The sequence below is a fragment of the Mobula birostris genome, chromosome 2 (genome assembly GCF_030028105.1).
Source record: "Mobula birostris isolate sMobBir1 chromosome 2, sMobBir1.hap1, whole genome shotgun sequence".
Lineage (NCBI taxonomy): Eukaryota > Metazoa > Chordata > Chondrichthyes > Myliobatiformes > Myliobatidae > Mobula > Mobula birostris.
The window spans coordinates 73,834,973-73,852,497 of NC_092371.1; the positions used below are offsets into that span (position 1 = coordinate 73,834,973).

At 41.0% G+C, this 17,525-nt stretch overlaps 1 protein-coding gene across 2 annotated transcripts in view; it reads left to right on the plus strand.

The window, feature by feature from the left end:
* LOC140187551 (DNA topoisomerase 1-like) overlaps positions 1–13,368 on the plus strand; it is a 76,025-nt gene extending 62,657 nt beyond the window's left edge. Inside the window, exons 16-21 of one of the 2 annotated variants that reach the window (XM_072242949.1) lie at positions 408–476; positions 775–889; positions 1,815–1,942; positions 5,147–5,241; positions 6,001–6,150; positions 8,537–13,368. In XM_072242949.1, the coding sequence (XP_072099050.1) occupies positions 408–476; positions 775–889; positions 1,815–1,942; positions 5,147–5,241; positions 6,001–6,150; positions 8,537–8,639 (660 nt within the window). In that variant the 3' untranslated portion in view covers positions 8,640–13,368. Of the gene's footprint in view, positions 1–407; positions 477–774; positions 890–1,814; positions 1,943–5,146; positions 5,242–6,000; positions 6,151–8,536 lie in introns of those variants that run through there. The other variant, XM_072242956.1, reaches the window with a different exon arrangement.
* Positions 13,369–17,525: the final 4,157 nt, after the last annotated feature.

Genomic DNA, 17,525 nt, shown 5'->3' on the forward strand with positions numbered 1-17,525 from the left:
GGCAGCACATTCCCCTACTCTGAAATCCCACCCCCCCCCCATACTTTCCTCCAGTCACCTTAAAATTATGCCCCCTGGTACTTCATAATCTCTGCAACCCTCTAAAACATCCACGACTAAAAATTCCAAATATATTACAGAATACTTTAAGTTAAAATAGAATTTGCAGTATAAAAAATAAGCCATTCAGTCTATGATAAAGTTGATAAAACAACTCACTAATTCAACTGCAATCCTGTTCAAGACTACCTCAGTCATAAGAGGATGAAGATGAGAAAGTGCCAACAAATTAAGAGGTGATGGAACCCAGGATAACATTGGGCGGGGGGGGGGGGTCTTCTGTTGATGAAATGAATACCTTCTGGTAAACGAGGTTGCTGCTTTTCATGGTATTATTCTTATCTCAGGTATTCAAGAATCTTCAATTATTTATGGAGAACAAGCAACCTGAAGACGATCTTTTTGACCGACTCAATGTAAGTACCCGTGCCATGATCTGGGAGCCATTGACTGTTCCTTTTAAAGATTATTTGAGATAGTGTCATCAATTGCCAGTACATATATTTATTGCTGCGGGTTAGTATACCTGCAAAAGGGCATTACTCCCTTTCTGTGAGTGTCAGCCTAGATTGAGTCCCTGTTGTAGGATTTTGATACATAACCTGTGATGCCAATTGAGCCATTTTGTACAAAGTCATGATTTAAGTCTTTAATTTTCATCGTGCAGGTTCAAGTTACGTGTCCTGATGCTTTTGAATTTTTTTTTTAATATAGACTTCAATCCTCAACAAGCATCTACAGGAGCTAATGGACGGACTTACCGCTAAAGTATTCCGTACCTACAATGCTTCTATCACCCTGCAGCAGCAGCTGAAGGAACTGACCAACCGTAAGTGCTAGTTGCACTGTTACTTTGTGACCTGGCACCATGCTGGATGCTATGGCTACCTTCTTCCCTTAGTTGCAGTTTATTAATGCTACTATTGAAGTGGGGAATGGAAACCCTTTGAGTATAGGTTTAATTCTTTGAGCTTGTCTCAGTTGTTTAGATCGGGGTTCCCAATCTGGGGTCCATGGACTCCTTACTTAATGGTATTGGTCTATAGCATAAAACAGTTTGGGAACCCCTGGTTTAAATGTATTTGAATCATCTTCCGGGGGAGAATTTTTAATGCTTCAGTTAAGGGACCAGTTTTTTATTTCTTGAGTCCAGAATTTCATGCAGCTGATGAGACTTAATCTAATGAAGCCAGACCATAGAGACTTTGATGGCCAAAGTTACATGAGGAATACTGCTCATGTTCAAATGAAACAGACTTGAGTGGAGATAGACCTCAAGGATTTAGAGTCTTAGAGTTAATACCATGACATTTTGTTGCCATAAATACTGAATTACAGTAAGCCTTAGGTGGGCTGGTGGCACAGTGAGATCAGCGCCGGGCTGAAGAACGAAGGTTCCCGAGTTCGATCCAGTGACAGACCACCCCCGTGCGCGCTGTCCATCCGCACCCAGTTGATGTCGAGCTCACAACTCGGCCTCGTAAAATAATACTGCGAAGTGTCTATGCGAGGAGTGGCACCCCACACAGCCTTTCGAATTGCGCCTTGTAAGGCACGAAAATGCCCGACGCTGGCCCCTCAGGTCTGAGTCGACGTCATCATCATTCAATATGGTGTTTAACTGCTGATGTGTTCTGCACTGCACTGTGGCAATATCTCTTCTACTTTAACTATTTACTGTGTCAATACCTCCTATATTTTAACTTATTAACATGATTGCGTAGCTCCTAATAATCTGTCTTATGTGTTTATAGCGGATGAAAACGTTGCAGCAAAAATACTCTCTTACAATCGTGCCAACCGAGCAGTTGCTATCCTTTGTAACCATCAGAGAGCACCCCCAAAAACGTTTGAGAAGTCGATGCAAAACCTACAGACCAAAGTGAGTAGGAGTTTTTCCCGACCACCTACTAATCCCTGTACAAAGAAATTGTTTGTTAAGGACTCTGTAATTTCCACCAGGAGCCACATATTGCTGGTTTGAATTGCATTCTGTGGCTGAGTTATGTGGTACACAGGCACCTCCTAATATGCCAGGAAGAGGATATATCAGCCCACATTTCTACTACCAAGTATGTAGAAATGTAGGCTGATATGTGTGGTGGATTTCATCACTTCTAATATACTGGTTGATCATCCTGTCTGTAATTACTGATTTCCCATACAGTCCTTAAGCAGCCTGAAAGCTCGAGAGGCAAGATGACCTACAAAGAAAGTGTAGTCATGATTGAATGTGTAATGTTATTGGCCTCATACCACTGAGCATGACTATTGCCTGGGTATCCAACCTGGTCTTCACTTGGCATCCTCAATAAAATTGAGGTAAGCCCAATGAACTTCACTGCCCAGCAACCCACTTAGATAACCCTAGCCTAATCACAGGACAATTCACAATGACCAATTGACCTGTTGAATAGTGCGCCTTTGGAATGTGGGAGGAAACTGGGGACCTGGGGAAAATCCACCTGTTCACAGGAAGGACAGACAAACTTCTTACAGACAGCATCGGAATTGAACTCCGAAGTCCGATGCCCCAATCTGTGATAGTGTCGCAATAACTTTTATGCTACCGTGTCCCCTCCCCGTCTGGGAAGCTCAGCTTCTGGTAAGACTTAAGTCCACCAACTACACTGCACAGGAAGCTAAATAAGGGACATTTTCAAAAAAAGACATGCAAGCTTCAAATTCAGAAATCAGTGTTTGCAGTATTACACAACCTTTGTTACAACAGGTCATACAGACATCTGACCGTGACTCTCACCGTATCTCATACCTGAGCTTGCTGACCAATCCTCACTTCGAGACTGTACGACCCCACTTTTAAAATTGTCACTGGTTTGAACTCACTCATGTTGATAAGCCCAACACCTCTGTAAAATCCCTTAGATGTGTAACCCTCTGAGATGGTTATGTATCTCCAGTTCTGATCACTTGTGCATTCTTAAGTTTTCATTGCCACACCATTATTCTTAGAACCACCACATCATGGGCTGTTGAATTTTGCTGCCACACTTTCTTTTCAAAGATCTTGTTTTAAAAGCTATCTGCTTTGACTAAACTTTTCGACCCATTTCATAGTGCCTCCTCATGGCTTAGTAATAATACAGTCCCAGTCCATCACAGAGAAGCCCTCCCCACCATTGAGCACATCTAAAAGAGGTGCTGCCACAAGAAATCAGCATTCATCATCAATGACCCCCACCATCCAGGCCGTGTTCTCTCCTTGCTGCTGCCACTGGGAAGGAGGTACCTGAGTCTTAGATCCCACACTACCGGGAACTGTTACTACCCTTCAATCATCAGGCTCCTGAACCGGCATGGATAATTTCACTCACCACAACTTGTGTAGTCACTTCCAAGAACACTACAATTCATGTTCTCGCTATTCTTTACTTATTTACCTTTTTTGTATTTGCATGATGTTTTTTGCACATTGGTTGTTTATCAGTATTTGTGTATAGTTTTTATTGATTCATTGATACTCTGTGAATGCCCATAAGAAAGTGAATCTCAGGGTCAAATATGGTGATGTATATGTAATTGACAATAAATTTGCTTTGAACTTAATGTTTCTGCAGAGTTTCATTAAAGTTGCATTCTATTGGTGCACTACTCTAATCAAAATTGCACACAGTTTAGCAGTATGCGAAGAGATAGTTCTGTGTCTAAGACTCATTGCAAAGTTGGATTTGAATTTCAGCTGTATTGATGGAAGGTAGCAGTTGGAGCAAGGCTTGTTGCTGTTTGTGACAGGAGCTGGTGCTGATTTAAAATGTTACATGTAAGCATCATGGAGCTTGTACTGTCTTTGCACTTGTTCCATTAGCCACATGGTGAAATGCCTTCAGCTGGCTTAATGAAAGGAATGAATTCTGTAGTTCATGGCTTCTGCAACCAAGTTTCAATTCCATCCTTCGATGCTGTTCTGCTTGTCGTTGTGTGGGATTCCACAGTGTTCCAGTTTCCACCCACAACTACATTGGTGATAAGATATAGGAGCAGAATTAGACCATTCAATCTATTAAGTCTGCTTCATCATTCCATCATGGCAGATCTATTGTCCCCCTCAACCCCATTCTCCTGCTTCTCCCATAACCTTAGACATCTTTACTAAAATCATGAACCTATCAACCTCTGCTTTAAATATACCCAATGATCTGGCCTCCGCAATTGTCTCTGGCATTAAATTCCACAGATTCACCACCCTCTGGCCAAGAAATTCCTCATGTCTGTTCTAAAAGGGCATCTTAGTATTCTGTGTCCTCTAGTCCCACTACAAGCCACTATAAATTATCCCTGCTATATAGATGAATGGTAGAATCTGGAGACAATTAATGGGGAGATTGCTCTGTGAATGGGTATGGACTTGGGCAGAAATGGCTTTCTCTTATGTAGTAAGGATGCATATGTGACCAGTACCCTTTATTTGCTGCACTGTTACTACAGAGTTACGCTAATGCCTGATTATTTAAAACATCTACAGGAAGTTATTGCCAGTATATACTATTATCCTGAAATAAAGACACAGAATCTATTTTTGCTCTTTCTGCAAGATTCTGCAAATGCTGGAAATCCAGAGTGCAACATGCATAATGTTTGAAGAACTCAGCAGGCCAGGCAGCATCTATGGTAATTAATAATCAGTCAGCATTTCAGGGTGAGTCCTTTCATTGGGGCTGTTGCTACCTGACCTGCTGAGTTCCTCCAGCATTTTGAGTGTTTTGCTCTCTCAATCTGTTCTTGAATTAAAATCCTGAAACTGTCCAGAAGCACTGGGTGAATAACAAGCATTGCAGAAATTCAAGGCTGATTGCCACCACTTCAAGGACACTAGAACCTAATCTTGCCATAATCTCACAACCTTAGAACAAATTAAAAGGGAGCCTCTTTTTGATGTGGTGTTAACAGTAGGCAAATGCGATGGTTTGGTTTCACTGAGCCAGAGAGTAGTATAATGAATGGGCTTGTTGATCACCCCTTTCCAACACAACGATGAGGCATCCCACCCATACCTCTGAGTAGAATCTATTTTTTATATTCTCTCTGTTTTAAGCAACTTCACTTCTTTTCCCTCATTGTTCTTTAGATTGATGCAAAGAAAGATCAAATTGGCCTAGCCAGAAGAGAACTGAAGAGTGCTAAAGCTGACTATAAAGTCAAAAAAGATGAAAAGTGTAGAAAGTAAGTTTTTTTTCCACTAATTCCTACTTCATTTCTATTTACAGCATTAATTTGCTGTCTGTAGATTAGTGACAAAACTTGGAGCAAAAGGCTAAGTTAGAACCTGTAAAAGACATCAGTGCAGTGTAAATTATCTGGGTTTTCACTATCTCCCTTCCACTGGTCTATTATTACAATGAGTATTTTAGGATACAATTTACAAATGCCCTTCAGATTATCCCACTTTCTGGCTTATTGATCAGAAAGTAATAAATCATGGTGCCCCCAGGCCTTGCAAGAAAATCTAGCCTGTATTTGTATATCATCATCGTTACTGATATTTAATAGCTTATTTTGTGCAATAAAATTTGATTTAAAGTCTCTTTTTTAACTAACAGTAACAGAGCAATTTGAATTTGATGTAATCTTCAACTTTTTAGTCAGGTGGGCTAAGATATCTAGAAAATTAATGTTCATTTTTGTGAGTTCCTTCTGACTCTGTGGGACTTGCACAACTGACTACTTGAATATTTGCTTGCCAACTTTAGTGCTCTGTTTAAATTTTCCTGTGCCTTTCTTTGTTTACCACTCTCCCCCTCTCCTCTATATACAAAAGAAGACAAACACACACACGCACACTCTCTCTCTGTCGCTTTCTTTGTCTCTCTCTATCTCTTTTACACTTTGGTTTGAGGAATGACTTGTTATTCCTTTGTGCAGAAAGAACAGCTGTTACTGGTGAACTAATGGTTGAGAGGTATTTTGTATGTTTCTGCATAGATCTGTGGAAAGCAAAAAGAAAGCCCTCCAGAGACTTGAAGATCAGTTGATGAAATTGGAAGTTCAAGCTACTGACCGAGAAGAGAATAAGCAGATAGCTCTTGGGACTTCCAAGCTCAACTATCTTGATCCTAGAATCAGCATTGCTTGGTAAGTGCATAAAAAGGCCTCACTTTGAGGATGTAATTCAGTCAACCACCTCCTGTTGGGGAGTTCTCCCCCTCTCTGGTAACTTAATCCTACTGATGGTGCTATTAAACACCCCCATTTTTAAACTTCTAAATAAAAGGATAAAGTAGCTACAGAGTAACTAGAACATTCAAAGTAAAATTTCCAGACTTGATCTAATTTACTTAAAAGATAGATTTAGCTTGAAGGGTCTAGGTTCAAAATGTTGACACTGTATTTCTCTCCATTTATGCTGCCTGACCTGCTGAGTTACTCCACCATGTTCTGTGTGTTACTCTGGATTTCCAGTATCTGGAAACGGCCTTGTGTTTAGGTTTACCTTTTTTTGGGGGGGGGGGGGGGTGGATTTCTCAGCCATTGGAAAAAGTTGTTCCTGATTCACACAATCTGCCACCTGAAAAATCTAACCTTGGCTTTTTTTTTGTGTTTTTATTTGTGCGGACTTTGTAAGATTCTGCACAAAAAGATAGTTGAGGAAACCACTACAAAAATCCATCCTGGTGTTTCTGCATGGGCATTTGTCTTGCACGTAATAAAAATAACATCTCGTGCTAGTTCATAGGATCCTTGTTAAATAAAACTTGCCACAAAGTGCCTCCATGATATCACAAAGGGGGTGACAGATTTTGAAATAAGTTTTTAAGAGGTAAGATGGAGGTAGAGGTTTTGGGAAGGAGCTCCTCAGCTTAGGGCTGATGTGGCTGCCAGTATGAGAATGCAGAAAATCTGGGCTCTGAAGAACTAAACTGAAGCGGAGGTTATTGAGCAGATATAGGCTTGAGTTGAGTGAGGTATTTGGGTGGAAGAAAAAGAAGGATTTTATGTAACCACATCCTGTACCTGATAAAGTGGCCACTGAGTGCATGTTTGTGGTCACTGCTGCTGTATCCTATCCACTTCAGAGATGTTCTTCTACACACCAGTTGCCATCCTGTCAGCTTGAACTAGTTCTGCCATTCTCCTCTGACCTCTCTTTAACACGGCATTTTCACCCTGTAAACTCCAGAGATTGTTCATATATCTAACCAGTCAATCATGTGACAGCAACTTGATGCATAAAAGCATTCAGACATGGTCGAGATGTTCAGTTGTTGTTCAGACCAAACATCAGAATGGGGAAGAAATGTGATCGAAGTGACTTTGACTGTGGAATGATTGTTAGTGCCAGGTGGAGTGGTTTAAGTATCTCAGAAACTACTGGTCTTGTGGGGTTTTCACACACAAAAGTCTCAAGACTTTACGGAGAATGGTGTGAAAAACAAAAGAACACTAAGTACTGAGAAGGTCAGAGGAGAATGGCCAGGCTGGGTCAAGCTGACAGGAAGGCGACAGTAACTCAAAACAGCCATGCATTACAACAGTGGTGTGCAGAAAAGCATTCCTGAACCCACAATGCATTGAACCTTGAAGTGGTTGGACTTCAGCAGCAGCAGATCACGAACATACACTCAGAGGTCACTTTATTAGGTACCTAATAAAGTGGCCACAAAGTGTATTCATCAGAATACCAAACCCAGTCTTCCTCCATTTCATTTTGTGAGTGCTATTTCAGATCACACCACCAGTGCTAAGAATATCTTAAAGAAGAAATTTGATTTAAATGTCAGTATATTTAACTGCAACTCTCAACTAAGTCCAATCTACAAGAGAAGGTCGTTTACATTTGACAACAAAGGGTGTGGGGAATGATTGACTTTTGTTTGCACAGGAAAGTAGGGTGTGCTTAATGTTGCTTGCACAAGTACTTTTGCCATGCTCTTGTGCTTCCCTCCAAACCTCCCAAACTATTACCTGTAGCTGTGGAATAAAGCTGTGAGCGGCACGGTAACATAGTGGTTAGCATAACACTGTACCTGTAGGATCAAAGTTCAATTTCCACTGCTGTCTGTAAGGAGTTTGTACACTCTCCCCACGACCACTTGGGTTTCCTCCCACCTTCCCAAGGCGTAAGATTAATGAGTTAAGAGAATGCTATGTTGGTGCCAGAAGCGTAGCAATGCTTGTGGGCTGTTCAGCACAAACTTTGTGATTTGATTTGATGCAAACAACAGATATGTGACAAATAAAGCTAATATTTTCAGTGTGAGTGATGTTCTACTTTTGCCTGAATCTCTTCCTCGTAAAAATTAAATAAAAAGTGTCAGTTCACTATATTTACTGAGCAGGAACGTCAAGATGAGTGGGTGGTTGTGGGACAGCCTTCTGTATCAGAATTATTAAAACTTGGGAAATCGATTGAAGCAGGAAAGTGTGACATAGCAGAAATGGATGTAGTTTTTGCAGTGGACTATTCAGTGCTGACTACTTTCTACCTGTCCCTTTTCCCTTCCTTCCACTCATGGCTTAGGTGTAAAAAGTGGGGCATCCCAGTGGAGAAGATCTACAACAAAACCCAGCGAGAGAAGTTTGCTTGGGCAATTGATATGGCTGATGAAGACTTCGAATTTTAACCATTGAAGTGGCTGAAGCTGGGTGAAACGCAGCCTAAGCCACCTCCCTGCTGGAGGAGATGCATTTTTATGTAACCAGATAAGAGGAGAACTCTGTGGTTCTGTAGCTACTGTTTTAAGAGGAAGAAAAGCAAATCAAAAAAAAATATATATATATATATATATATATTCGCACTGATTAGATTGGTGCATTTATACTGTTAGAACCTTGCAATAACTTTTTTTTAAATTGAGAACTTCGGTCCTGTTTTAAAAAAATATATATATATCAAAAGTGCACCTGCTTTAGAACTGGTCACTGTTGAGCTCTGGGAAGGAATCGTGACTGTTCAGCCTGAACTAGAGACTGAATGCATATACCCTGTATTTTTTTTCTTTATTTCTTAAAACAATTGTCCTGACCCACGCCCTCAATGGCTAACTAGAACACAAACCCTGGCATTCATTAGATGTGGTAAACTGCAAAATCTATTGTATTAACACCAATGATTTTAGATTTTTACCAGAAGGATAATTTTATGTCAATATGTTTTTAGGAATGACACAGTGGCGGAGCCTGGAGCTTTTGGCGTGGTGGGTGAGCCTGTCATCTATAGGAATTGTCCTTTGAGCAGAGCAACCCTACCCTTCCTCCTTTCGCTGGTATGATACATCTTGTGCCACTACTGGAGGCAAAGAAAGGGTAGCTCTGTGAGCAAGATACTCAGTTGGAGCCCTAAGCGTGGCCTGTCAAAGGACAATGTGGGGAACAGTCAATTCATTGTCAAAACTAGCTCCACCCCCGGTTGTTTTGAACAACCTCTTCACTACCCTGCTCCGCCACTGAAATTGTGTATTGCCTTCTCCTCCCATAAATTGGTCAAATAAATTTTTAATGGATGTATTGCAGGCTGTTTCAATATCTACAATGTAATGCTTTTAAAACAAAATCCTTTTTTATTAATCGTTTGGGGAAAGTTGCCCATTTGCAGGTGAACTAAGTTGAATTGAATCCGAAGAGGATTTGAAACTTCTTCACCTGTGTTGCAAGAAGCCCACTAGAACAAAAAAAAACATAATACTTGAAGAATTTATGGGGTCACATCATCTGTGTAGTTCACACTCAGTGACCATGCCGTGTGAGCCATGTGTTTGAACAGCCATGGTCTTTCAGTCTCTGATTGTTGCTCTGGGAAGTTTTGAATACAGTTTCTTTTGGGGGCAAATGGGGAGAAATAAAAAGGCTTTTGAGGATTTAATAGGTCAAAAGAAGCAGTGAAATATTGGTACTATCTTAAATATTGTAGTAGGTAAATGGACCATCAAGAAATATTGGGTTTGGGGGGGATAAAAAGAAATGAAAAACAAACCCCAGAGCAACATTTAAAAACTGTGAAATTAATAATAATGTGGTAAGTGTGCCGTTGCATTTCCCATGCTAACAGTCTAAGCAAACTGTAATGTGGGGGAGCATTTGGTAAACAGTGACCTTTTTAGATCTGGTGTGTGCTTGTGTTTCTTAACCCTTTTTTTAAAAAAAAGGTTTCCTTATATGTGACTGAGATTAAATCCTTTTTAGACAGAGACATTGGATAGTGATTAACACCCAACAGCAGCTTCAAGCCAGTTGAGGCTTGCAGAGCTGTAAGTTGTATGTTTAGTTTTTTGGACTTTTGTCAATGGGGAAGTACCTGCAGCTCGAGGTTTAATTTACTACGATTGTAATTAATTTTAAAGGTGTGCTGTTAATTAGTACTTTCTTCCTCGTGCATTTTAAAGGCTCCTTGCACTCCATCGAGTAATTATTTGGGTTGTCTGAATAATTATTTCCAGATACTTTGAACCATTTTATGAAAAGGACATCTTAAGAGGCCTTTATTGCTGTGAATATGTATTTTGTTGTATTTATAAAGTTTAAAAAAAGCATTTCAGCTTGACTTGGGGAAAACAGAAGTAGACAAGTTAACTCGTTCAGAGACCCTGTCACCAAAGAGAAAGGGGACTTGATTTAAATGTGTCCACTGGTTTAAGTTGATATTTTTTCTTTTTTTTTAACTGTGAATGGTTTTCCTTTTGTTTTTATGAGACATGCAACTTTTTAATGCTTCAACTCAGGTTAGAGAGTGCGCGAGCGAGTGAGAAAGGGTACCAGAATGAAACTTGCCTACAATTCCAGTATTTGTGATTTTTTTTTCTTCTTTTCCATTTAAAAACTCTGCACCATTTTTGCCTAACTGGACAGCTGACCCGGAAACCTGAATCAGGAGTGTCATCATTATTTATTATTCTAATTCTGTCTCAATTTTAGATGCTGTGCCGCTTGCTGTAATTGGGAGGGGTTTGTATATGGTGGTGCTTGCTCAGTTTAGACATCAACAGGCGGAACAAACTTTTCTCCTGATTTCCACTTTTTTTTCCCCCTCCAACCAACCAATGTACACACACAACTTTCCCCTAAACCAAACACTCAATGTCCGTTTGGCCACCCAACTGACTTGATGCTGTCATCTTTGGCAAGAGTCTGCCCCATCTGGTGCTGTCAGTTCCTTCTTGACATCCATGGTATGGACTACATTACCCATACCCTGAGTAAATAATATTGAATTTTGACAGATTTCAGATTCAAATTTTGATGTGTCCATTGCTAAGAATACTTTCTCACAGCTTGTTTGGTAATTGTGCTTCGTTTTAGATTGGGCTTCCCAACTTGGGGTTCACAGACCTCTCGGTCAACGGTAGAGGTCCATGGCGTAAGAAAGGTTGGGAATTCCTGTTTTAGATGTTGAAGAGTTTGGAGAAGAATAGTACCATTTTAAATTGACATTTCAAGAGGATAGTGTGCAGAACAAAATATCACAGCATTAGATGAAAGCACAGGGTGGTTTCACCATACCCCACCATTGCATTATCTATCCAGAATTCTAGAAGAGGATTATAAATGGAATTGATTTGATATAGGTACCATTTCCATAAATTTTGGGAAGCTAAGGAGTGGGCACAGAGTAGCCATAGAGGGTTGGATCTTTCCCTGTTTGGACCCAGTTCAAATCTGTCCTGGATTACCAATGATTAAAGGTAACTTGTAAAGTAACTTTGGGGGTAGGGAGGCAGGCAGACTGCAATGGCTCCTCGGTCAGTATTCATCCACGGGTACCAAATACCTAATCCAACACTGACAGGTAGGCTGCCTCACAGGCCAGGAGGTGGCATATGAAAGGGGAATGACTAGGAAGTGGGGTTTATTTATTGGGTTTGGGTTAAAGCTATGCATTTTTATTAAGAGTATTGCAGGAAAAGCTTTAGTTTGCATCTTAGCTTGTGCTAATGTAAATGACAATACTTGAAGCTGACACTATAGGCGAAAGTGTTAATCACTCAGGGCCAGGACTGACTAAACATACAGTAAGGAATCTTCTCAAAAGGTGGAAACTGAGTGTGCTTGCTAATACACAGCAATATTGCTTATTCTGATTTAAAGCCAACTGTATGGTTATCCTCCTGTAACCTACTAGAGTTTGTTAAAATCTAGATACTGAAATTGCATATTGTGTGGGAGGGGTGTTAAGGATCTAAATCTTCTTTTCTCCCAACTTGTCCCTATCCATCCACACTTCATACTTAACAAACCTTGGACCTTGCAGTTCTTGCATACCTTTCTGCTGTGCATATGACTGTTCGGTGTGTCATTGACTGGGGGTGGAAAATTAATACAATATCTGCACTGAACTCTTGCTATTACAATGCCATTGGGACTCCAGATGGTATCATAAACAGCCCCAATATTTAAATCTGGGTGATCTGCAATGTTTGACAAACTGCATTCTTGCCTGTTGTCACCTCACTGTTGGATAGGGAATGGAATCTGATGTCTAACATCAACGGCTGGCTGAACCCTTAGAGCTGTTGATAGCTATCTATAACTATCAGGCCAAACTGTGTTTACAAACAAATGAATCCACATTGGGCAGGTGCTGTCATCATCTCACCAACCTCTAAGACTCCTTCCCTGCTGTCCTGGATGAAGATCTGGAACTCTCTCCATTAACCTGTCATGCTGTGACCTTCTCCACTTCTGTTTTAAACTCTTGAACATTTTCCATGTAAACATTATTTCGCTATCACTTCACCCAACCCTCAAAATTTCTTATTAAGTAGGGAAAAAGCTTGTTATAAAATGCACTCATTATAAGAGATGAAATATTTTTACATTTAATGTTGGGAGGGTGGGTGGGAGATGAGTTGCCATTTAGATCTTACCTGAAAGGGTGTTGAGCCATATATGAACTGAGCTGCTTAGTTTTAAAATGCAGGCTTTTTAAAAAAAAAATTAATTTAAACTGGATTTCTTTCATTATTTACATAGCATGCCGCTGCGTTGGTGATGTGTTTGGGCACCAGTCTTAGCATGTTCCTGTGCTTCAGCTATCCAGTTAGGTAATCCTGTTCCCTGTCTATGAATCATTGTTGAAACGTTGTAGCACATTTATCATGTACTTGTGAAACTGGCCAACGTATATATAAATATATATTAAAAGATGCTTATTCAGTCTGAATTGTAATGGGGAAAATTCTACATTTTTCTTTGTTCCTCTTGCCTAAAATTCTCTTTAGTATGTGCTTTAACTGATGAGCTAGCATACACAGACTGATGTGTACCAGGTTTTTTTTACAGATTATTTCTGTAAATTTAACATACTGCGATGAACTGTGCTCATTTGTATTTTTAAATAAACACATTGTACATTATGAATGCAGTATTCGAGGGTGTATTAATGATTTTTTGAATGAAATGTTTGAATGTTCTATATGCTTCAAATGCATGACCAGTTCTGCACCCTTGATGTTTGTGTGAAGAAGCTGCATTAGTTTTAAGATAGCAGATTGCTTACAGTGCTGACTAAAAGTATTCATCACCAGCAAACCCCCCACCTCACCCCGTGAAGTTTTCCTGTTTTATTGTTTTACAACGTTGAATCACAGTGGATTTAATTAAATGAGACTTTTTTTTGACACTAATCAACAGAAAAAGACTTTCATGTCAAAGTGAAAACAGGTCTCTACAAAGTGATCTAAATTATAAATATAAAACACGTAAGTATTTATGTAAGTATTCACCCCTTTCAAGTCAGTATTTAGTAGATGCACCTTTGGCAGCAATTACAGCCTTGAGTCTGTGTGGATAGGTCTCAATCAACTTTGCACATCTGGACACTGCAATTTGACCCCATTCTTCTTTACAAAACTGCTCAAGCTCTGTCAGATTGCATGGGGATTGTGAGTGAACAGCCCTGCTTGAAGTCTGGAAATTGTCATGCTGGAAAACAAATCTCGCAAGTTGCAGTTCTCTTGCAGACTGCATCAGGTTTAGCCTCCAGGATTTCCCTGTATTTTGCTGCGTTCGTTGTACCTTCTGTCTTTACGTGGCTTCCAAGGCTTGCTGCAGTGAAGCAGCCCCACCATGCTTCGCGGTAGGGATGTTGTGCTTTTGATGATGTCCAGTGTTTGATGGCCAAAAAGCTCAATTTTGGTTTCATCTGTGACAGAACCCAGCTGACTTCAGGGTCTTCCACATGCCTTCTGCCAAACTCTAGCTGAGATTTCATGTGAGTTCTTTTTCAACAGTGGCTTTCTCTGCCACTCTCCCATAAAACTGAAACTGGTGAAGATCTACGCAACAGTTCTATGTGCAGTTTCTCTCATCTCAGTCACTGGAGCTTGTAACTCCTCCAAAGTTGTCATAGGTCTCTTGGTGCCCTCCCTCACTATTCCCCTTCTTGCATGGGCACTGGGCTTTTGAGGACGGCCTGCTCTAGGCAGTTTTACAGCTTTGCCATATTCTTATCATTTATTGATGATTGACTTAACTGTACTCCAAAGGATATTCAGTGACTTGGAAATGTTTTTGTATCCATTTTCTGATTTGTGCTTTTCAATCACCTTTGTGCAGAGTTGCTTGGAGTGTTCTTTGTCCTCATGATGTAGTTTTGCCAGGATGCTGACTCCAACAGCAGTTGGACCTTCCAGATACAGGTGTATTTTTACTATAATCAGTTGAAACACCTTGACTGCAGACAGGTCTCCAAAAACATCTCCATTAGGGGAATGGGCAATGAAGTGGCAAATGAAATACAATGTTGGAAAGTGTATGGTCATGCACTTTGGTAGAAGAAATAAACGGGCAGACTATTATTTAGATGGGGAGAGAATTCAAAATGCAGAGATGCAAAGGGACTTTGGAGTCCTTGTGCAGGATGCCCTAAAGGTTAACTTCCAGGGTGAGTCGGTGACGAAGGCAAATGCAATGTTGGCATTCATTTCTAGAGGTATAGAATATAAGAGCAGAGATGTGATGTTGAGGCTCTATAAGGCACTCGAGAGACCACACTTCGAGTATTGCATGCAGTTTTGGGCTCCTTATTTCAGAAAGGATATACTGACATTGGAGAGGATTCATGTGAATGATTCCAGGAACAAAAGGATTACCATATGAGGAACGCCTGGCAGCTCGGGCTGTATTCTCTGGAGCACAGGAGAATGAGGGGGGATCTCATAGAAACATTCCGAATGTTGAAAGACCTGAACAGGTTAGATATTGCAAAGTTATTTCTCATGGTAGGGGAGTCTAGAACAAGAGGGCATGACTTCCGGATTGAAGGACGTCCATTTAGAACAGAGATGCGTAGAAATTACTTTAGTCAGAGGGTGGTAAATCTGTGGAATTTGTTGCCACGAGTAGCCATGGAGGCCAAATCATTATTTAAGGCAGAGACAGGGTATCAAAACGAATGGGGAGAAGGCAGGGGAGTGAGAATGACTGGCAGAATTGGATCAGCCTATGATTGGTGGAGCAGACTCGATGGGCCAAATGGCCTACTCCTCCTCCTGTGTCTTATGATCTTAAGTATGTGCCTTCTGAAATCAACAGGCTTACATAATGATTTGATGTGTCATATTGGGGGGTTGGATATACTTAGCCAATTATTTTGTGTTTTATATTTGTAATTAATTCATATGACTTTGTAGAGATCTGATTTTACCAAATTAAGTCCACTGGGATTCAATGTTAAACAATAAAACATGAAAACTTCTGAGGGAGGGTGAATACTTTTTATAGGCACTGTATATGATGTGGGTTTTGTCAAGTATTGACTGAGGCAGGTGGGATATTTTTATTCTAAAAGATAAAAGTATTGAAATGCCCAAAATGAGTATGTCCTCAAGAAATTTGTCTAAACTGAGTGAAGATGAAGCAGGGCATCTTTTTCTCCTTCATTCACTTAAACCATTGAGAAACAGCATAAAAGCTAAGTATGTTTAGTGCTCTTTCCAAATTTCAACTTTGCTATACATACAATGAAACAGATTGAAATACGTAATTTGTGTTAACAACCAACACACTCTAGGGTGTGCTGGGGGCAGCCCATAAATGTTACCAGATGTTCTGGCACCAGCATAACATATCCACAAAAGCTAAGCAGAACAACAGAGTACAAGAAGACCGACCAGGTGTGAGCCACGGTGGCAGGGCCTCCGGCACTGAGTCTGACCCTGGTGCTGCAGAAGGGTGGGACGGAGAAGAGGAGAGCTGTCGTCATTGGAGACTCTATAGTCAGGGGAGCAGACAGGAGATTTTGTGGATGTGAGGATACCCGCATGATTTGTTGCCTCCCGGGTGCCAGGGTCCGGGATGTCTCTGACCGGGTGCATGACATCTTAGTGCGAGAGGGAAAGCAACCAGAAGCCGTGATACATGTTGGGACCAACGATATAGGCAGGAAGAGGGATGAGGTCCTGAAGTGTGAGTTTCGGGAACTAGGCAGAAGGCTGAAGAACAGGACCTCAAGGGTGGCGTTCTCAGGATTGCTGCCAGTGCTACGTGACAGTGATGGTAAGAATTGGAGGAGGTGACAGTTGAATGCGTGGCTGAGGAGTTGGTGCAGGGAGCAGGGTTTTAGATTTTTAGATCATTGGGATCTCTCCTGGGGAAGGTGGGACCTATACAGATTGGATGGGTTGCACCTGAACTCGAGGGGGAGCAATATCCTTGCAGGTAGGTTTGCTAGCATGGTTTGGGAGGGTTTAAACTAATTTGCGAGGGGGATGGGACCCAGAGCGAAAGAGCAGTGAAAGAAGTGCATGGAGTAAAGCCAGATCTAACATAGAGGCTTTGAGGAAAGAGAAGCAGAATAAACGGTGTGAAGACAGTAAGGCAGAAGGGCTGAAATGTGTGTACCTCAATGCAAGAAGCATCAGGAACAAAGGTGATAAACTGAGAGCTTGGATACACACATGGAATTATGATGTAGTGGCCATTACAGAGACTTGGCTGGCACCAGGGCAGGAATGGATTCTCAATATTCCTGGATTTCAGTGCTTTAAAAGGGATAGAGAAGGCAGTAAAAGGGGAGGAGGGGTGGCATTACTGGTCAGGGATACTATTACAGCTTCAGAAAGGGTGGGTAATGTAGCAGGATCCTCTTTTGAGTCAATATGGGTGGAAAAAGGAACAGTTACTCTACTGGGGGTATTTTATAGGCCCTCTGGTAGCAGCAGAGATACAGAGGAGCAGATTGGGAGGCAGATTTTGGAAAGGTGCAAAAATAACAGGGTTGTTATCATGGGTGACTTTAACTTCCCTAATATTGGTTGGCACCTGATTAGTTCCAAGGGTTTAGATGGGGCAGAGTTTGTTAAGTGTGTCCAGGACGGATTCCTGTCACGGTATGTGGACAAGCCAACCAGGGGGAATGTCATACTAGATCTAGTACTAGGTAATGAACCGGGTCAGGTCACAGATCTCTCAGTGGGTGAGCATCTGGGGGACAATAACCACCGCTCCCTGGCCTTCAGCATTATCATGGAAAAGGATAGAATCAGAGAGGACAGGAAAATTTTTAATTGGGGAAG